The sequence below is a fragment of the Candida albicans genome, chromosome R (genome assembly GCF_000182965.3).
Source record: "Candida albicans SC5314 chromosome R, complete sequence".
Taxonomy (NCBI): domain Eukaryota; kingdom Fungi; phylum Ascomycota; class Pichiomycetes; order Serinales; family Debaryomycetaceae; genus Candida; species Candida albicans.
In genome coordinates, this window is record NC_032096.1 from 32,425 (window position 1) to 53,913 (window position 21,489).

Sequence of the window (21,489 nt, forward strand, 5' to 3'; positions counted from 1 at the left end):
AACTGCTGTTCAAGAGAAAGTTTAAAAAGGACAACTAGTAGTGAGCAAAAAAAAATTTTTTTTTTTGGGTTTCAGGTTTTTTTTTAGTGTAGAATGGATAGGAAGTGGGGTGGGAGAGCGACGGAAGTAACTGTTGTTGTTGTCGCTGATTTTGTGTATGCTCGTGAAGCTTATGAGAATTTCAGAACTAAATTTGATGAGAGAATTTCAAGAAACAATAGCTTTTATATCCTGTTCATATGAACAAGATCAGTGGGGGTACCTGTGGCACACATAGTGTCCAGCCCGAGAGGGAATACAGCTATGGCGATAGTTAGGAGATTGGGTTTGCACAACACTATTTCCGCTATTTTTAGCAACTTTTCAATTATTTTTTATTTTGATTTGCGTTTTAGTTTAATTTTTTTTATCTTTTGAATATTATTGGTGAACGTTTGAACGGCTTTCTGTAGGACCGGCTTAATACGAATGTTTGTATCTTCGATTTAATCTTATTTATAGGTATGGTAGGGCAATATTACGCAGGAAACCGTTGTCGGTGAAGTTGATGTGACATCATAGTAAATACATTTTTTTGTCTAAACACTCTACTCTACATAAATGATTTATTTCTATAAATAGATCTAAATGCAACCAGGTCGTTATCAAATCTAATAGCTCTTAGATTCAAAATATTCCGACAACCGTGCTAGACCTTGCTTGATGTCTTGGGTACTGTTCCCAAATCCAATTCTCAAGTACCCCTTTTTATTATCAAAAACTTCACCAGGAACAATCAATGTTTTGTATTTCTCAACCAACTCAACACACATGTCCATTGTATCGATATTGTCGATGTTTACTTTCACAAAACAGATTGACCCACCTTTGGGCTTTACCCACGACAACAACGGAGTGCTGTCAATATACTTTTCCAAAATTTGAAGGTTGGTTTGGCATATATCATAGCTTCGGGCAAGAATGTGCTTGTAGTTTGATAGAGCCACTGTTGCAAGCATATCGTCTATAGCGGAAACAGAAATAGTGTTGTAGTCACGTTTTGAGTAAAGTTTCTGAATGATATCTTGATCTTTGGTCACAATCCACCCCAACCTGAGCCCAGCCAACGCAAACGCTTTGGAAGTGGACGAAGTAGAAATTGTTTTCTCGTAGCCGTAGTTGACGATTGACTTGGGTTTGTCGTCTGTAGAGTGATACAATGGACGATAAACTTCATCGCACAAAATGTAGATACCTTTAGCAGAACAAATCCCAACAATCTTTTCCATAATCGTATGGCCCCACACGACTCCTGTTGGGTTATTAGGGTTGTTAATAATAACAAGTTTGGGATTGTGCGTGTCGACCAAGTTTTGCAATTCGTCTAAATTTGGTAAATAATTGTCCTCAAAATTCAAATTCCATGGAATAATGTTTTCTGAAGCTCCAGAAAAAACTCTTGAGACCGATGCTAATTGCTGGTACGTTGGATTTACTACAATTACTTTATCCCCTTGGTCAACTATAGCATACAATGTCAAAAAGTTGGCACCAATAGCCCCATTAGTGATAACTATATCGTCAGCAGTAATTGACCCTCCTTCATCATTGTACAACTGAGCAATTACCTGTTTCAATTCTGGAGATCCTTTAATACGCCCATAAGTTAACCGTGTATCAAACACTTTCTGTTGAAGTGATTGGGATACTGACTTGTCGGGAATCAATTCAAACAATTCATTGAAACTGAGGGAAGCAGTACACGTCTCTGCCATGTTCCACTCGATTTTAGTCTCATATTTATCCATAAACTGCTCTACAGCAAAGTCTTCTTGTTTAACCATGTTGAAGTTGTTCTATAGTGTTGGTTGTAGAAACCTTGTTTTTTTTTTTGTCGGGGACTGAAAAAAACGTTGAGCTTATTTTTGGTGGGTTCTAAAATGGAAGGCGTCAGCGCGGGCAATCACATTTTCATGCTCTAGAAAATTCTCTTCCCCAATAACCTTTTCTTCATGTTAGAGGAGATAGTGGCGGGGCTGGTAACTTGGCGGAGATAAAACAGTGGTGGTGGTGGTGTCAATGAATGTTTATCAATTAACTTTATTTCAAACTCTGTTTTTKGGKTGGGCTCTTTTTGTTTTTAGCTTTCATTGTTCACACTTTTACCAGTGATAGAAAGGATATCCCTGTGGGAATACAATCTTCACTTGCATAGCAAAAGTTTGAGTTCTCCCCTCGATATTGATTCTTGCTTTCAACTTTAGAAGTTAAAAGTTGTTTCAATGATTTTAGAGGTTTGCATAATAGCGATTATGTAATCACGACTTTGCACTTTTTAAAGTATATTCCACATTTCCCACAAATGTTGGATTTTATTGTTTCCATATCTTTACACAAAAAGTGGCATTCATTTGATTACAATCGTCATCTGTCCAGTACTTAGTCCTTTGTTTGTGCTTTCTAATCAACAAACAACTCCAATGAGAATACAAACTATAAAAGTTTAATGAGAACATAACTTTAAATTGGGGCACTCTTTAATAGCACTTTTTTTTTACCCAAATGCCTAACAGTAGATTATGTAATCCCCCTTTTGGTATAATTTGTTTCCTTTTAGTTCCTAACCATGTCGTGGGTATACTTGTAGTTTTTCGGAAATCCAAGATTCATTTCCAGCAATCTAAAAAACCTTAACCACTAAGCAATCCTATAAAACACATGATCCAGAAACTCTTTCTCCTCATTAGAAACGTGAAGCTTTTCTTGTTTGCAGCAATTTCTTGAATATTTTCTCTCGAGGAGGAGGGGAGAGTTGATAAGATAGAGACTATCTCATGCAAGGTTATGCAAGTGAATTCCATTTTAAGTTACAGATCTCAAAACAAAAAAAAAAAGAATCTTAACACTACCATGTCACTTTTCTTGAGCTAGTCATTGGACAAGATTGTTTAAAGTTAAGAAGTTTCTCAAGCACCAAGAAAGTTAATCCATGGCATGATACTAGATCGAACGACATTAATTCTAGAGGTCAGTTAGCAAACACTTCTTTAGCCTTGTTGATTTCATGTTATTATTTTACCACCTCTCTCAACACAGAACTATCGTAAAAATGCGACAGTGTTGCAACGAGGCGAGACTACAAGGCGGTCTCTAGGGTAAACCAGATCTATGGGCTGTGAGACAAATCAACCAAGAAAATAAAAAAAAATGGTGTAAAAAATAATATGACAATAATTAAATTGGGAAATAAAATAATTTGACAATTACGCCAAAACCAAGTTATTGTTCTTTTGTGACATTTTTATCAAAACGATTACGAACAAAACAATAGAATCATAAACCACAATGGTAGACTCACTCTTTCTCCTGTGGTGTCTCCCTTCTACAAGGCGTCCTGTCATCCTTTTCTGTGGTTGTTACCTTTCTTTGATCACTAAATAGCATGATTTATTTTATTTGCCTGAGTTCAAGATGGTCTATAAAAGCATGTATTGGGTATGTCAATCTGAACAATACAAACTAAACAAGACTTGGAAATTTCATATTAATTTGCTTTCATTGTTTGTGTTTTTTCTTCCCCAATTGTTGTTTAGTGAAATATCCGATAAGTTTAAAATTTCAGAATAGTGATTTTTTTTTTCACCAACCACAACCATAATTAAGCTTTCTTTTGTTACCAAAAGTATCAAACCTAAAACAAAACTAGCTAATAAGGTTTAGATTGTTAAAGAATTGTGTTTTTTTTTTTTTTTTTGGCTTGGAATTTTGCTATTCTACAAGAAATAACCATCTTCAAGCGCCAATTTACCACCATTTTAAGTTTAAACTACATTTTTTTTGTTGTTGGGTTGTTATCTCATATCAATTCAAAACTTAATCTTCACCCTGGAAATTACAAGAGTACTTAACTGGGTCTTTTTCCTCGACATTTGCCTCCCCAAACCTTTTTCATCCTCATCCGCTAATACTTTCGTTGGTAAATCTGGATTTAAAAACTACTTATCTCCAGTGGAAAAAAAAAATAAAAGCTGCAAAAACAGACAAAAGTCAAATTATTTTAACCCTCACCCTGAATATTCTCAAAATAACCTGGGAATAAGAATTCTTATTAGTATAACCAATCTTGGGCAAGAGATTTTCCAAGGACATTTTTGAGATCTTGTTAAAACGACATTTTTGACATTTATTTTTTTTTTTTTGTTTATTTTTTTTTTAACTTTCCCTCCACACGCATCTACGTGAAGAATCAAGAAAGTGGTCATAGGTATTCCCCCACAAGTGAAGTAATATAAATTCCAGACCAAACCCATAAGAAAAAAAAAAAGGAATCATTCGAGCCACACCCACAATGGATTCAAATAAAGAGAGAATCGAGGACTTGGCTTCTTTGTTCTTGCCAGATCTTTTACGCCCTTCAACAGTCAATTCGTCACCTTCAAATGCTACTAGTCCCCATGCATCTAAATCTGAAGACTACGATATGGGTTCAGTATTTTTGAAAGACTCAAAACTTACCAACGCTCCGAGCAATTCAGGATTACCAAGCAGTTTTCAAGAGTTTTTAAGTAATAACAATTTTATCAATAGATCAAACGATATGGAAGATGGCCAAGAAGAAAGATCACAGCAACAACCACAACAGTATTCACATCATTATAATGGGTATATGCCTTTTGAGATGAACCCATCTGTATCACAACACATGATGAGTTACAACCCAGGTATGCAACTGATGTTCCAACAACCCAATAATCCCCAGCAACAAAGTTTTCTTTCTTCAACACTTCCTGGACAACAACAAATGGTGTCTAACTTCCCAAGAACTGGTTCTTATGCAAAATATCCTGGTGAGTATGATGAATGGTTTGCCAGTACGAATAGTAGCATTACCAATTTAAATGGTCTATATCAGCAACAGTTGTTGCAGCTGCAAGCTTTACAACAACCACAGCCAATGCCACAACCACAGAATGGAGCCAAGGATACACGTATGGATACCCAAAGTGGCTCATCGACTCCAAAGAGGAAAAAAGCCAAGAGTAGAAAACGAGACGTAAAAAATCTCGAGGTTCAAATCGACTACAAACCTAGTAAATTGAAACGATTACTTGATCTCAAACAATCTGGCGCAACGTCTTCAAATGATTATAAAATAATAGACAAGGACAATAATGAAGTCACTATTGATTTCAACGGGTTTTTAAATGGAAGATTTCTCACCAACGATATTGATAATAATAATTACATCTTCACTCAGAATGAATCACAGCGTGGCGAAGACGAGCTTCCTAAAACTGTTGTCAACAAAAAAGAGAATCCTAAAGTTGTGTCATGCTATCGACGCAACTATATTCAAATATCAGCCAATATGAGCATTCGTGGATTTAAAAATGATTCAAAGTTGTTGAAACTACAGACCAGCGAGTATGGCTACACTACAACTAGAGTGATTAAATATTTCAAAATAGAGGTGCTGGCAGCAGCTAACAATTCAAACAGCAAAGGAGTTCCTATAATTATCAAGAACGAGAACAAGGATATAGAGAGGGAACGGGAAAAAGAAGCAAGAAAAATGAGTTTACCTTCCAATTATGAATACAAAGCTGACAATGTTCTGCCTACATATATCAACACCAACGAATATGTCATAATATTGAACGATGAACCTATCAGCAATGGAATGATTGACAAGTACTTTGTGGTGAAAAAATTACAATTTAAAAATGCAACACCAAACAACGGGAGTTTGACGTTTCAAAACTATTACCATTTAAAAGCCAAGTTGAGTTGTATTGTTGCTGATATTTATTACGATGATTACGATATTGATGTGGCCAATGATGGCGGTGGTGGTAACAATGAAATATTGTTGGCTGAACTAGTTAGTGAGCCCATAATTGTTCGTGGTCGTAACCCAAGCTTCTACGCTGAAAGAAACGATATTCTAATCAAGGGTCGATCTGCTAGTTCCAAGTCATCATTCAAGATAGCAGGACAATCGTCTGAGCTCAAATTTAGAGCTGCAGCAGATGCAGAGGAAGATGAAGACGATGGATTCGTTGTGGAGCATGAAGACGAGCCAGAAGATGAAGATGACCATCACAACCACAGTGAAGGTGATGTGGCTGGCCAGGAAGACCAACTACCCCACACCCAAAATGGAACTGGAGAATCACCAATCTCATCTGGCGACGACGACGAAAAAGACAATACACAAATACCGCCATTATCATATTCGACCAACCAGTTGGCTTTGGATGTCAAGTCTGTCGACAAATACAAATATTATCCCATCAACAGCGTATATTACCTCCCACCGATAAACGTGGTATATTTTCCCCACAGAGCTCATCAATCACAAAAAGACGATCAAGAACAGACTTCAATTGTTCAAGAAAACAGAAAGAGTTCCAATGTTTATTTCAAATGATACAGAAAAAGACAATGCCGAGACAGTTATATTTTTAATGTAGTTATTTATATTTTTTTATTTCTTTTATTTGTAATATTTAGTATCTTACATGTAGATGTCTGTTACATTTGTATGTTCATTACTTGCTATACAATACACACATTTATTTTTGATTCATAAGACGCCTATTCCTTAATCAATATGGAGGCAGCACCCATACCACTACCGATACACATAGAAGTCAAACCAATTTCACCTGGTTTCAACAATCTCAAGATAGTGGCATATTGTCTGGCACCAGTACAACCAAGAGGATGACCTAAAGCGATGGCACCACCGTTTATGTTCAATTTTTCTTCTGGAACATTACATTGTTCAGCTGAGTAAAGACATTGAGCAGCAAAAGCTTCGTTGATTTCAAACACATCAACGTCATCCACAGTCAATCCAGTTCTCTTCAACACTTCTGGAATGGCGTAAGCTGGACCAACACCCATGATTTCTGGCGGAACACCAACAGTTGAACAAGCAATGTATTTAGCAACAATTGGGTAACCTTTGGCTTCAGCCAAACTTCTCTTCATCAATAAAACACCAGCAGCACCATCTGAAATTTGAGAAGCGTTACCGGCAGTGGTAGTACCACCAAATGCTGGTTTCAATTTGCTCAAGGAAGCAGCGTCAACACCCTTTCTTGGACCTTCGTCGGTATCGACAATGATTTCTTTTTCAGAACCGTCTGGGGATCTGATAATGGATCTGATTGGTAAGATTTCATCTTTGAAAGCTCCAGAGGAGATGGCTTTTTCGGCTTTACTATAAGATTTAGCAGCAAAGGCATCTTGTTTTTCTCTTGGAATGTTGAATTCATTAGCAACATTTTCGTTGGTGATACCCATTGGAATCAAACATTTACTCATTTGTTCGTCATCAGCCAAGTGTGGGTCAATCTTTGGAATAACTTTTGGACTACCATAGTTTTTAGACATGGATTCAATACCACCAGCAAGACCACATTCGATTTCACCGGTTTTGATTTTGTTGGCAATGTCAGAAATGGCCATTAACCCTGAGGAACACAATCTGTTGATGGCAAGGAAAGCTGCAGTGTAAGGAATACCTGCAGCCAAACTAGCACCTCTGTGTTCGGTGGCACCAGCAGCTTGGTTCAAAACGTTACCAATAGCAACATCTTCAATCAAAGATGCATCGACTCCAGTCTTTTTAATAAATTCTTTCAAGAATTCAGTCAAGATGAATTCAGATTGCACAGATTTGAAAGACCCTTTGAAACCTTTACCGATGGCAGTTCTGTATGCTGCAACGATGACAACATCGTCTGGGTTCTTTTGAGTAAGGGATTGTTTTGAAGTTGGTTTTAATTGACCACTTAATTGATTTAATCTATCCATGTTGTTGATATGTGTAGTTAGCTATTGAAAGAAAAAGTGAAGAACGAAAAAAAACTTTACAATTTCATTTGGGGAAAGATTGGTAATATTTTATATTCTTGTTATTTTGCTTGTGAAAAAGTAAAAAAATGTGAGGGAATCAAGATTATGTGGGGAGAAATTAGAGATTATGGAAATGGAACATTTTTATTTTTTTTTCGCCCTTGAAATTTCTCGTTATCAAAATCTTCTCCAACATTTGAGCCGAGGCTTCAATGGGTAAAGTGTTTGTCTGCAGGAAACACTTGTTTTTTCCTCCTCGCTCATTTCCTCTCCAATCAAACTATGATAATGTGGTTCATGATAAAAGGTGATACTATCAATCTTGTTGATCTTATGTGTGAGCTTAATGGTAGAGATATCCGTCGTTTACCATAGTTTAATTAATCGGCATTTTTCTTAATCTAGATATTCCGTTTAGAACATCTTGTGTGTCTGTTGCGGGGGAAAACCCCTAGTGGTAGGCGGGAAATGCACCACCAAAAAAAAAAAAGGCTAGCGGATTTGAATCTACCGTGGGAACACATTTACGTCACAAATTCATAGTTACCTATATATTTACTAATCTCTATTTTCTTATGTTTCTCTTTCGAAAGAGAAGATTCCTATAAAAGGTTCGATAGTGTCAGGTCTACCTTCCGGACACTTTCCTCTAAATACCAATGTTGGTACTTCCTGAATCTGTTTTTCGTTGTTGTCGTTTGAAGCGTCAGTGTATATTTTGGTGAAATCAATTCTCAACATATCGTCATCATCTATCACAACATATAACTTGTATTTCTGATCAATCAAATCGTTACTATCGTTGTAATGTATCAAGCCTCTAGTTGATCCCGTTATTAGCCCCATGGTGGACCCAATGCCCATGATATCGGTGCCATTGATTTTTATATATAACCCACTCAAACCAAAGGGCGAACAGTGAATCTCTAAATCACATTCATTGGCAAACTGAAACGTAACTTGTTTGTTGATGGTTTGAGGTTTAGGTTGTGGATTGGATGTAGCTACTTCCATTGTGTGTTATTGTGATGGACTCTGGAAGTTGTAGTTTTGAAAGGAATTTTTTTTTTGGTCACTTTTTTTCTGACTCCAACAGAATTGTCAAAATACGCTTTAGTTTGGCTCTTCCTTATTACTAAGACCTAGTAAAGTAGATTTGAAGGCACCCCTGTTTCGAAGACAAATGGGTATTCCCACTTTATTTGTGTTGGGCTAGTTTTGTGTTTCTCTGGTATTGCAAAATATGCAGCATTTATTTCGTGATAATCCACAGTTTTCAATTTTAGTATAATTAGAGTGGATTTCCATTTTTTTTTTTTTCTTTTTTGTTTCTTTTGAACCTATTCATGTCAAATTCAACAACTACACCTCGAGCCAGTGTTGCTTGTAATCTATGTCGTTCAAGCAAAATTAAATGTATCAACAACTCAGACTCAACACGGTGTCATCGGTGTGCATCGTTGGACTTGGAGTGTACCTACACTTTAAAGACATCCCAGTTGAAGAAACGAAAGTTGACCAAAGAGTTTGCATCAAAGTCGCCTCCAAAATCAACTGTGTTCCTACCAGATAAGAAACTAATAATTGAAACAGCAGAAATATTTTTCGAGAACCAATACAAGGGAATTTTTCCGTTGTTTCACAAACCCTCTTTTTTCCAATTCCTAAGGTCAAAAGAGTTCGACCCACTGACATACATACAAGATTATCGTCCAAAACGAAACGTTCCGGACCCAGTAGTACTATTAGCGATCCTTGCGTTGTGTGCCCGGTTGCATCCAGAAATGCCCAAAATTTTTGGTGAATTCGATGAATCAGAAGCAGAATCGTTTTTCCCCTCTTTCAATAGTGTGGCAGCACCTGGGTTTGCATCAAATGCTTCTAAATATTTTGGATGGCATGCTCGGAAACTACTACGGTTCGATGAACCTTCCATTGAGCGTGTTCAGGCATTGTGCATTTTGAGTAGCCACGAGTGGGGTGAAGGCAATGCGTCTAGGAGTTATATGTATGTTGGGATTGCCGCCAGAATGGCTTTGATACTAGGTTTGGACGACGAACCAAAACCAGAAGCTGGTCTTTCAGATACAGAAAATTTTATCCGCATGGAAATGAAACGACGTGCAATGTGGTCAGTGTATATGATGGACCGTTGCAATTCTAGTGGACGCAGCAGTCACACGTGCATTTCATTAGACGAAATCAAAGTAAGGCTACCTTGTAACGAGAAGGAATTCATATTTGGAGTCGGTAAAGAACAGCCATTGAGAAGTGGCGAGTTGGTCGACTTGTCATTGTGTGGATATCAAATTGTGTTGTTCGAGACATGGAGAGAAATATCTCGGTGGGTGGGCATCACCGGTGCCAAACTAGAAAAAATACCGCCATGGGAATCTACTGCTCCATACTATACGCTTTCCAAGAAGTTAGATGACTTTGAAGAGAAGTTGCCAGCAGAGCTCAAGTATAATGAATTTAATTTGCAAGCACACATTGCCGGTGGCTCAGCTTCTGATTTCGCATACTTTAGTGGGTTGCTATTGCTATGCAGGGTATTTCTCAACAGAGAATACTTTTATGCATCTCCAGAAGCGTCTCCGCCAGGATGGTGGAAAGAACAGGCTACTATACTATTTGACTCGTTGGACAAGTTGGACCAGATACCGAAATTGCTTAAACCGTTGAATTTAATGGTCATTGCTCCGTTTACTGGTTTCCATGTTTTCAGTACGGCTGCCACATGTTTGTATATTGCCGCATATCCCAAAAAAGTTATGAAAACACATTTCAATGGAGATGTTATAAAGAAATACCAGAAAATGGCTCATGATAATTTAGAAACGTTATTTTCGTGGCTGGACTCATGGGGTTTAGGGAAAAGCTGGATCAACACCTTGAAAGAGATGAAAGAAGTGTTTGCCAGGTCTACAGATTACGATCAGTTGCGGTTCAAGATGCGTGACTACGGGAATATAGAAAAGAAACCGGATATTCTGAATTTATTGGTATTAGATGAGGCTCCTATTCTAGACTTTATGAACAATTTGGATCTACCAAATATTTTCCCTGACTGGAATGATGCTATGAACATATAAGAGCAAGTAGTGGAATAAATAACAACCAGCATATTTGCAAGTTTGTAGATTTTGCTTCAGCGATAACATCTCTTTTGTCGAATAAGGATTGTAGCATTTGGCTGCCCACTGTGGTAGTTAATGTCACATATACTGTTTGATCTGCTGGGACAGTTGAGTACACAGTTTGTAGCGTCGTGGAGGTGGTTGTTCCATCAAACCAACCAAACCAATTGAACGCTGACGCCGTGGGTTTTGGAGCAGATGTAGTAGTAGCAGCAACAGGTTGTGGCGTTGCTGTGACAGACTGGACTGGTGTGGCGTATTGTTGTACAGAGGATTGAGATGAACCAAATAAACTATCTATCCAGGCGAGAAGGTCATTGGTGGTTGTAGATCCGTGTGTGGCTCCTGCTGTAAATCCAACTGAAATATAAGCTGATGCAGTAGCAGTGCTTCCACCATAAGTTCTTGTGAGTGGTGTGTTTGGTTGGTACGAGTTTGAAGGAGCTGCTGGACTTCCTGATCCACTCAAAGCTTGATGTAATTGGTTGAGGTATCCACCATTTTCTGCTGAGGAAATATCCCAAATAGATATACCGCCAAAACTCAGATCCCCCTTGATACTAGCCACGACTCTTTGAACAGTCGACAAACCAACAAATCCGGAGCCAGCAGACGATGATGAGCCAGGAAGGCCCAAATAAAGTTTAATACTTTTACCTCTGGCATAGTTGCTCCATGAGTTCCAGTTGAATTGCTGATTGAGCGAACAGTAGTTGTTATAAAATTGTATAAATGCAAAATCTAAATCAACTTGGGACATTAAGTCACCTACCGACTCATCAGGGTATGGGCATTGTGGAGCAGCTGACAAGTAATAAGATTTAGTTCCAGTGCTAAAATATTTTCTTAATTGAGTCGCTAAAGCAGCATAACCTGTCTGGTCTTTATTTTCAATATCAAAATCAAACCCATCAACAATTGCATCGTCAAAAGGTCTTTCTGAGTCTTTCCCACCTCCAAATTTATTCCATAATGTTCCTGCAAATTGAACTGCTTCTGAGTCGGAAGAAAACCCGTAATTGCCCGTGGCTCCTCCAAGTGAAAGTAAAATTGTCTTGCCTTGTTGTTGACACGATTTGATATCTGATCCTATTTGAGAGCAGTGGGCAAGACCGCTGCTGAATGTCCCAGAACATTGATTAGCAAAGTTCAACAGAAGATTGGGGAACCCATCAAGAAACGAAAGTATTATAATGCTTGCAGGACTAGAAGAACAGTAATCTCCCAAAGTTTGTTGATCTCCTCCAGCATTTTGTCCCCAGTATGCTGCAATATTTGACGCAGATGCCACAATAGATATGGCAAGTAGGATTATAAGATTGAGAATCATATTGGTTGTTGTTGTGTTTGTTGGAAGAAAAACGGACTGGGGGAGGACATAAATCAAAACTTTTATAAGATCCCATTGAAAGGGGGGGTGTGTGAAAAACACCTGCCAGGGACAAGTTTATGTAAACATTTCCACAAGAAGGTAACCTGTCGTAACCAATATCATTTTACGGTTATAGAAGTAGTATATAATTACTGAAATAGGAAGCAGGTTTTTGATGAAGCTTCGTTCGTTTTTTTTTTTAAGGTTTTYCYCCTTCGGATGTTTTTTTTTTCGCGTAATTTTTGGTGAACAAAACAAACAAACCTTTCGTAACTAATTGGATTTTTCCATCATCGCAATTAGTGGCGTCACGAATATGTTAAGTAGTTCGTTACTCCTTTAAAATGTTTTAGAACGCCAGTTTGACGTAGTTTTTAAACTGACTAACAATTAGTGATCTCTTCTATTTTTTTGCAACTTGATGGATGATGGAAATGAACAATTGTCAATCGAAAAAAAATAATTTTCCCGATTAGGTTACATAGATTTTGTGTCAAATTTTTGGCAATAAGAATTTTACTTTCTTTTATTTCCATTATCCTAATTGGGATGGTAAAGTGTTGATCATCACAATTGCCTCAACCAATTAGGCAAAACGTTTATACGTAGTTTACTCCCAATACTCTCACTGTTGATTAATATATCAGAGGCACGTTATAATGGTCTTGTTGGTGGGGAAATTAAGTTGTGGTAGTGTCGTTTGCCCATAAAAAAAAATTCTCAAAACCAAAACAATCTTTAAAAACTTATACGCTCAACCTCTTCACCTATACAAACCCTAAGTAACAGTTGAAGAAAAAAATGTCCACATTTTATGCTGGACAATTATTATGTGGAGGATTTCAAGGTACCACCGTTACCCCTCAAGCGTATCATTTAATTGTTGAACACCATGTATCGGCCATGATATTATCGCGGAAAAATGCCTTTAATGTGGAGCAGATGACGAAATTGATCAAAGACCTTCAGTATATTGCCATGACAGAGGGCAGGTACAAGTATCCAATCATGTTTGCCATAGATGAGGAAGGTGGGATGATGAACTCGTTGTTTGACCCCGACTTCTTAACTCAGTACCCTGGGGCGATGGCGCTAGCAGCGACAGGTGATCCTCAATTGGTGTATGAGATTCTGAGAGCTATAGCTATTGAAATAAAGAAAATAGGGTTTTCTATAATTTTAGGTCCCGTGTTAGATGTTGTGACAAAACTATCACATCAGTTGGTGGGAGTTAGGAGTTTTGGAACCACCATTGAAGATGTGGTTAAATATGGACGTATGTGTGCCCAAGGGTTACAGGATGGAGGGTTGTTTACCGTGGGGAAACATTTCCCAGGTATTGGAAACGCTACTGTTGACTCATTACTAGAACTACCCATGATGGGTGACTCGTTAGAACAATTGAGGCATTTTAATGTTGTGCCATTTGAAATGTTGATCAATGAAGGGTTGTTAGATGGAATAAGTGCTGCTGGGTGTGGTGTGCCCAATATTAGCCCCGACGAAACGCATGCATGTCTCTCCCCAGTTGTGATTAACCAGTTGCTACGACAAGAATTGAACTTTGATGGGTTTGTTATTAGTGAGTGTTTAGAGATGGAAGCTCTTTACCATTCTGTGGGGTTAGGCCAAGGGGTGATTTTGGCAATCAATGCCGGCTGCGATTTGGTGATGGTGTGTCATGACATGGAATTGCAAAACGAAGCTATTGACTCAATTAAAACGGCCGTGGTAAACGGGAATTTGGACGAAGAAACAGTACTAAAAAGTTTGAAGCGAATAAATAAATTGCAGACAAGATTGCCGAGCTGGACACAACTTTTCCCTGAAGGTGAAGTATCAGCCAAGTTACCACCAACTTTGTTTAGAAACGAATGTCCCGTGGTGTGGGAGCAGCATCAGAAACTTTCGTCATTGGCTTATAAGAAATCAATCACATTGATACGTGATTTTGATGGAACTTTACCTATCCCAAAGCATTTAAGTGCTAGAGGTAGCGACCAAATTGACTCTATTTTGTTGCTAACGCCATTACTAAACCCGATATACCCGTGTAAACAAACAGGGTCAAGTCAACGGTTGTTTACTGGAGAGGAGGTGTTTCAGAAATTCGGCGACTTTTTATCTAACCATCCAATCAACAAAACAAAATCATACAATGTCCTTCACACAACATACACTGCTAACGGATTGACACCGCTACATGAATCGTTAATTGAACAATCTAAAATAGTTATTTTTCTCACTAGTGAAGCGGGAAGAAACATGTACCAAATTGGTATTGTAAAGTATGTTTCCATATTGTGCGGAGTCAACCCGTTGACTTTGACTAAAGGGTTGGGTCCAGTTCAGCCAAGAAAGCCATTAATTATAGTTGCCACGCTGTCGCCATACGATTTCTTTTACAACAAGAGTATTGGAAGCGCATATTTGTGTTGCTACGACTACACAAATAATGCTTTAGAAAACTTGGCATCTTTGTTGATGGGGGATTTTGAAGCCCAAGGATGTGTTCCTGGAGAAAAGAAGTTTTCGACAAAGCACAAGAAACTGGCGGTGGAAGGTAGAAATGAAAATAACCACTTGAGTGCAAAATCAGTGCATAAACCTAAAAGGAGATGGTTGGTTGACGAGTTTCTGATGGAAAGAGACTGGCAAGGTTTAACCAAGTTATTGAAAACAAACAGTGATCAACTTACAAACGATGGGTTTTATAAAAGGCTCGAAGGGTTGTTGAGCTCCACAGCGAAACATCAAAAGCATTTTGTTGTTCGTAACTCGTCTTTGAATATCTTGTATGGGATTGTTTTGACATGGGTCAATGAATCAAATTGCGGACATCTTGTGTACATATTGGTTGAAAAATCAAAACGTTTGCAGAGTATTGGGAAAAACTTACACCTCAGAGCAATACGATATTTGATAAAGGAGAGGAAATGTAATGAAATTGTATTAGGTAGCTCGTTCCCGTTGATTTCACTTGGTGGTAACAACAATAAACCATTTTTTAAAGGTGTGGGCTGGAACACACAAGTTTCTACGGAGAAGAGTGTCATGCTTTTGCAAAATTTGGATAGCTGGCTGGTGCCACAGAATATTTTGCAAGAAATCATGATTGTTGGTGTAAGGTTTGATATCTGTTCTGATACAAGTAAATTAATGAAAATGATGGAAAGATGTTTGCTGTCAGAAGCATACGATGCAAGAGAGTATAAAAATGTCAAGAGTCTATACAGTGAGGCACAAAAATACCTCAAGATCAATTCTCCTTACGAAGTAAAGATTATTCTTGCCCTTGAACCAACCACACAAAATGTCATTGGAAGTATTGTGATATTTACTAGCAATTCCCAATTGTCAAAGTTTTATCCGTTTATTGATGTGTTTGGAGAAGAAAATGACAGCCCTGGAAACAGATCGATAATTGGTGCGATTGCTGGTCCTGTTATTGATCCACTGTATTCCAATTTAACAGAGATTTTTAAGTATGGGTTAATTTGCAGTGCAATTACGTTTTTGAAAACATCTTTGAGTGAGGATAATATAAAGAGTTGTATAATGACCGATATGGGTACTGAAGATAAGGCTATGCGTGGAGTTAAAGAGATAGGATTTAATGTTTGGAAGCCTTATCACGATAATTACGGATATAATAGTGTAAATAGTAATGTAGAGAGTAAGTTTGGATTGTGAAATATATGCGAGTCTTTTTTTTCCAGTACTTTTCTTGCAAAATCTTTACAAAAAAAAAAAGAAATACAAAATGCAACCACCGAGATAAGTATCCCCAACTGTTACGTAACACATCTTACTACTCTGCAACAGCCTTGGCCAACACTACTACTGGTCGTTGGTCGTTTTCTGGCAATGCCCCGGAAAAACCTTAAAACTGTTATTTGGTCCATTGCCGTCAAGCAACCAAAAATAACAATGGCGGTCCCGGAAGATGCAGCGTACCAAGAAAAGAGGGGATAACCGATGTGTTTGTCACCACTAAGCCATCTAGCAAGTCTATGAGCTCAAATCAACACAGAAGAGAAAATCAAATCCACACATGCTTGGTAGCACTAGGCGAATTAGAGTTTTCAGTTTTCATTCTTATTGTTAAGTGTTGATTGAGCAACATAAAAAGCCTTGTCCACTTTCTCGAGGCAGTTACCGGAATATTACGTATTCTCCTCCTTCTCCCCTATTTTCTAAACCAACAAACAAAAAATAAATATCATGAGAAGTTAAAGAAAATAAATCGCTCAAAGTTTATCTACGCAAAACTATGCTAAAACAACAAACCACAAAAAAAAAAAAAAGAAATTGTCGACAGCCGTAATAGAGTCTAGACCATCTGCTCATTACCCGAATGAGCTGGTCAGTATCTTTCAAAATTATTGGTTAACCAACAATACCGTCAACTCAAGTCCTAACCTCTTCTTGCCAACCCCTCTAGCACCCCAAGGAACAATCGAATGTTTCTTCCTTCTCTCTTGAAACATTCTTAATAATACGTATGTAATTATTTGCTGACTTCTTTTTTTTTTGTTTTTTTCTTATTTTTTAGAACTTCCGTTTCCCCGCTCCTACTAAAATCTTCCCGGGTTGAACGGTAAGTCTCGGAATACACTTCCTAATAATTCCTATACACCAATTCTACCCCAGATTTTTTGGAGGTTGCGCGTAACCTATTCATATGCCCCCGGGACAAGGGAAGCAATCTTAAAAAGAAAAAAAATTTTCCAGCAAAATTCGTTGATACAAGTCTTTATTAATGGTCTGATAAATTAGTATAAAACCACCATCAAATTCCCTTGAAAACTTGATTGATTTTTTTCTTTCTTTCTTCGAATCAATCATTAACTTATTCAAATAATTATCAATCATGGCTCCTCCTACTGCTGTTGAATCTTCAATCAATTTCGGAGGTCACCCAACTATCAAATCCACTCAAGACCCATTGGTCCAAAAGTTGTCTCTTAATACCGACACTGTGATCAGACACAATGCTCCACCTCCAACCTTATACGAAGATGGTTTATTAGAAAAAGGTACTACTATCTCATCTACTGGTGCTTTAATGGCTTACTCTGGTAACAAAACCGGTAGATCTCCTAAAGACAAGAGAATTGTCGACGAATCCACCTCATCCCATAACATTTGGTGGGGTCCAGTGAATAAACAAGTTGACGAATTAACTTGGAAGATTTCTAGATCAAGAGCTTTGGATTACTTGAGAACTAGAGAAAAGTTGTTTGTTGTTGACGCTTATGCTGGTTGGGATCCAAGATACAGAATCAAGGTCAGAATTATCTGTGCTAGAGCTTACCATGCTTTGTTCATGACCAATATGTTGATCAGACCAACTGAAGAAGAATTAAAAAACTTTGGTGAACCAGATTTCACCATCTACAATGCTGGTCAATTCCCAGCCAACATCCACACTAAAGGTATGACTTCTGCCACTTCTGTTGAAATCAACTTTAAAGATATGGAAATGGTTATCTTGGGTACTGAATATGCTGGTGAAATGAAGAAAGGTATCTTTACTGTTATGTTCTACTTGATGCCAATCAAACACAAGGTTTTGACTTTGCACTCCTCATGTAACCAAGGGGTTGAAAAAGGTGATGTCACTTTGTTCTTTGGTCTTTCTGGTACTGGTAAGACCACTTTGTCTGCTGATCCACAAAGAAAGTTGATTGGTGATGACGAACATTGTTGGTCCGACAATGGTGTGTTCAACATTGAAGGTGGTTGTTACGCCAAATGTTTGGACTTGTCTGCTGAAAAAGAACCAGAAATTTTCAACTCCATCAAGTTTGGTGCTATTTTGGAAAATGTTGTCTACGACCCAATCACCAAGGTTGTTGACTACGAAGATTCATCAATCACTGAAAACACTAGATGTGCATACCCAATTGATTTCATTCCATCTGCCAAGATTCCATGTTTGGCCGACACCCATCCAACCAATATTATCTTGTTAACATGTGATGCTTCCGGTGTGTTGCCACCAGTCTCCAAATTGACTAATGCTCAAGTTATGTATCATTTCATTTCTGGTTACACCTCCAAGATGGCAGGTACTGAAGAAGGTGTTACTGAACCACAAGCTACATTCTCCGCATGTTTCGGTCAACCATTCTTGGTGTTGCACCCAATGAAATATGCTCAACAATTGTCTGACAAGATTTCCGAACACAATGCCAACGCTTGGTTGTTGAACACTGGTTGGGTTGGTTCTTCTGTTGCTCAAGGTGGTAAGAGATGTCCATTGAAATACACCAGAGCTATCTTGGATGCTATCCACTCTGGTGAATTGTCTAAAGTCGAATACGAAAAAGTTCCAGTTTTCAACCTTAATGTTCCAACTTCTTGTCCTGGTGTTCCAAGTGAAATTTTGAACCCAACTAAAGCTTGGACCCAAGGTACTGATTCATTCAACAAGGAAATCAAATCTCTTGCTACCAAGTTTGCTGAAAACTTCAAGACATACGCTGATCAAGCTACTGCTGAAGTTAAAGCTGCTGGTCCAGAAGCATAAACAAACAAATAAACAAAAAAAAAAAAGATCAAGACATGTCAGTTATGTTTTTTATATAGTTCCATACATTTCATATTCATATATATATTTATTTTTCAATGGTTTTTTCAAAAAAAAAGTTGAGAGTTTTGAATGTAGAAGTGTCAACCTGTGGTGCACATACGAAAAAACACCCAGAATAACTGAACTCTATAGTTAGCGCCTCATGATTAAAAAAGGGGACAATCAAAGCCACAACGTGTCAATCTAGACATTATCTCTATTACCATACTCATAACTCAAAATCTCAATTTCCCATGTGCATAGCCATTTAATTACGAGTTTAGAGATAACAAACTTTCACAGGGGCTTGGTGATGTTATGTTCTATTGTTTGGAGCGGATATTCCTGTAGCAAAACAATGAAGAGTCTAATTGCATAACCTTAATTGGATGCATTGATTCAGAGAAGAATGATAAGGCACTGTTTCATTGATAAGATTAGGTCTCATAATCCTATGGGGCGTTGAGCTTGTGATAATTTTTCCTTTTTTGACAGAAAATTAAGTTGGTTATGAGTTGGTACTACCTGGCCTGTGATATTCACTTAATAGCAGCATACAAGCATTGTCAACGACATAGTACTGTGTATGACAGAACATTTTGTGTGACTAGAGCTTGCAGAATGTAGAGATGGATGGATGCTGCAAAGAGCGGCTGCGGATAGTAAGCAATAGTTGTGTTCAGATATTTTATTTGCAGTTGTTATCTCCGCCAAGTGATGATATAATTTCCACTAACCGCAATACAAAGAACGGAGAAAAGACAAAAAAAGTACACAAAAGCTTAACCAGGCGATGGAAAAAATTAAAATCTTTACAATTTTTTTTTCCTTAATTGTTTGAAAAACTCCGCATTTGCACATGCACTACTGAACTAGACATTTGGATTATTATTTATAACCAATGTAATATCCCACCTTCCATCAATATGAAAAGTTGCAATATCAAATTCAAATTCAGAATAGCAATCCATATTTATTTATTATCATGAGTGTTTCAGACATTGTCCAAGAATATATCACCAAATGGTATGTCGTTATACCTACTTTGTTTGTTGTCTATCAGGTTGTTGATTTCTTCTATGTTAGAAGCTTAAGAAGTCGTCTTGGTGCCAAAGCTCCTACAAACAACGAATCCGATGGTTATTGGGGGTTCCATTTACCATTCTTGTTGGTTTCCAAAAAAGCTGAAGGTACAATTATTGATTTCGCTGGTGAACGTTTCAAAAGTATTGCCCACCCAGAAGTCCCAACTTTTCAGTTCCCAATTTTCACTGTCAAAGTTATTTCCACCGTTGATCCAGAAAACATTAAAGCTGTATTGGCCACCCAGTTCAATGACTTTTCATTAGGTACTAGACACAATCAATTTGCTCCATTGTTGGGTGATGGTATTTTCACATTAGACGGTGCTGGTTGGAAACATAGTAGATCTATGTTGAGACCACAATTTGCCAGAGAACAAGTTGCTCACGTCAAGGCATTAGAGCCTCACATGCAAGTATTATTCAAACATATCAGAAAGAGTGGTGGTAGAACTTTTGATCTCCAAGAATTGTTTTTCAGATTTACTGTTGATTCTGCTACTGAGTTTTTATTTGGTGAATCCGTCGAGTCTTTGAGAGACGAAAGTATTGGTATGGCTTTAGAAGCAGTCGATTTTGATGGAAAAAAGGAATTTGCTGAAGCCTTCAACTTTTCTCAAAACTATTTGGCCTCCCGTGCTGTTATGCAACAAATGTACTGGTTATTGAACAGCAGTGAGTTCAAAAGTTGTAACTCCAAGGTCCACAAATTTGCTGAATACTATGTCAACAAGGCATTGGAGTTGTCTCATGAAGAATTGGAAAAGCAACAAGGTTATGTCTTTTTGTATGAATTGGCAAAACAAACTAGAGACACCAAAGTGTTGAGAGACCAATTGTTGAACATTTTGGTTGCTGGTAGAGATACCACTGCTGGATTATTGTCGTTTGTGTTTTTCGAATTAGCTAGAAATCCAAGAGTGTTTGCCAAATTGAGAGAAGAGGTTGAAGAAAAGTTTGGTGTTGGTGAAGATGCTCGTGTTGAAGAAATTAGTTTTGAATCATTGAAACTGTGTGAGTACTTGAAGGCTGTTCTTAATGAATGTTTAAGATTGTACCCATCGGTCCCACAAAACTTTAGAGTTGCTACAAAGAATACTACCTTGCCAAGAGGTGGTGGTTCTGATGGTATGTCTCCAATTTTGGTCAGAAAAGGTCAAACTGTTATGTACAGTGTTTACGTTACCCACAGAGACACTAAGGTTTACGGTAAGGATGCTGACGAATTCAGACCAGAGAGATGGTTTGAACCAGAAACCAGAAAATTGGGTTGGTCGTTTGTTCCATTCAACGGTGGTCCAAGAATCTGTTTGGGTCAACAATTCGCCTTAACTGAAGCTTCTTATGTTACTGTCAGATTACTTCAAGAATTTGGTCATTTGACTATGGACCCAAATACTGATTATCCACCAAAAAAGATGTCACATTTGACCATGTCTCTTTACGATGGTACTAATGTTGAAATGTATTAAG

At 37.8% G+C, this 21,489-nt stretch overlaps 9 protein-coding genes across 9 annotated transcripts; 5 read left to right on the forward strand and 4 right to left on the reverse strand. All coding sequences in view use genetic code 12, as the record gives it.

Moving 5' to 3' along the window:
* Nucleotides 1-650: 650 nt before the first annotated feature.
* On the reverse strand, nucleotides 651-1,823 carry CAALFM_CR00130CA (uncharacterized protein; the record flags this gene model as incomplete). Its single annotated transcript, XM_713586.1, has 1 exon — nucleotides 651-1,823. The coding sequence occupies one exon, from the start codon at nucleotides 1,821-1,823 to the stop codon at nucleotides 651-653; it is 1,173 nt and encodes a 390-aa protein (XP_718679.1).
* A 2,504-nt stretch (nucleotides 1,824-4,327) lies between these two features.
* On the forward strand, nucleotides 4,328-6,409 carry REP1 (Rep1p; the record flags this gene model as incomplete). The annotated part of the gene is made up of 1 exon (XM_713585.1): nucleotides 4,328-6,409. The coding sequence occupies one exon, from the start codon at nucleotides 4,328-4,330 to the stop codon at nucleotides 6,407-6,409; it is 2,082 nt and encodes a 693-aa protein (XP_718678.1).
* A 167-nt stretch (nucleotides 6,410-6,576) lies between these two features.
* On the reverse strand, nucleotides 6,577-7,803 carry POT1 (acetyl-CoA C-acyltransferase; the record flags this gene model as incomplete). The annotated part of the gene is made up of 1 exon (XM_713584.1): nucleotides 6,577-7,803. One exon carries the CDS (start codon nucleotides 7,801-7,803, stop codon nucleotides 6,577-6,579), a length of 1,227 nt encoding a protein of 408 aa, XP_718677.1.
* A 615-nt stretch (nucleotides 7,804-8,418) lies between these two features.
* CAALFM_CR00160CA (uncharacterized protein) lies at nucleotides 8,419-8,859 on the reverse strand (the record flags this gene model as incomplete). Its single annotated transcript, XM_713583.1, has 1 exon — nucleotides 8,419-8,859. One exon carries the CDS (start codon nucleotides 8,857-8,859, stop codon nucleotides 8,419-8,421), a length of 441 nt encoding a protein of 146 aa, XP_718676.1.
* A 332-nt stretch (nucleotides 8,860-9,191) lies between these two features.
* ZCF38 (Zcf38p) lies at nucleotides 9,192-10,940 on the forward strand (the record flags this gene model as incomplete). The annotated part of the gene is made up of 1 exon (XM_713582.1): nucleotides 9,192-10,940. The coding sequence occupies one exon, from the start codon at nucleotides 9,192-9,194 to the stop codon at nucleotides 10,938-10,940; it is 1,749 nt and encodes a 582-aa protein (XP_718675.1).
* On the reverse strand, nucleotides 10,927-12,315 carry CHT1 (Cht1p; the record flags this gene model as incomplete). The annotated part of the gene is made up of 1 exon (XM_713581.1): nucleotides 10,927-12,315. The coding sequence occupies one exon, from the start codon at nucleotides 12,313-12,315 to the stop codon at nucleotides 10,927-10,929; it is 1,389 nt and encodes a 462-aa protein (XP_718674.1).
* Nucleotides 12,316-13,158: 843 nt separating this feature from the next.
* NGS1 (Ngs1p) lies at nucleotides 13,159-16,050 on the forward strand (the record flags this gene model as incomplete). The annotated part of the gene is made up of 1 exon (XM_713580.1): nucleotides 13,159-16,050. The coding sequence occupies one exon, from the start codon at nucleotides 13,159-13,161 to the stop codon at nucleotides 16,048-16,050; it is 2,892 nt and encodes a 963-aa protein (XP_718673.1).
* A 1,180-nt stretch (nucleotides 16,051-17,230) lies between these two features.
* PCK1 (phosphoenolpyruvate carboxykinase) lies at nucleotides 17,231-18,892 on the forward strand (the record flags this gene model as incomplete). Its single annotated transcript, XM_713578.1, has 1 exon — nucleotides 17,231-18,892. One exon carries the CDS (start codon nucleotides 17,231-17,233, stop codon nucleotides 18,890-18,892), a length of 1,662 nt encoding a protein of 553 aa, XP_718671.1.
* Nucleotides 18,893-19,919: 1,027 nt separating this feature from the next.
* Nucleotides 19,920-21,488, forward strand: ALK2 (Alk2p; the record flags this gene model as incomplete). Its single annotated transcript, XM_713577.1, has 1 exon — nucleotides 19,920-21,488. One exon carries the CDS (start codon nucleotides 19,920-19,922, stop codon nucleotides 21,486-21,488), a length of 1,569 nt encoding a protein of 522 aa, XP_718670.1.
* Between the last annotated feature and the right edge of the window lies 1 nt (nucleotide 21,489).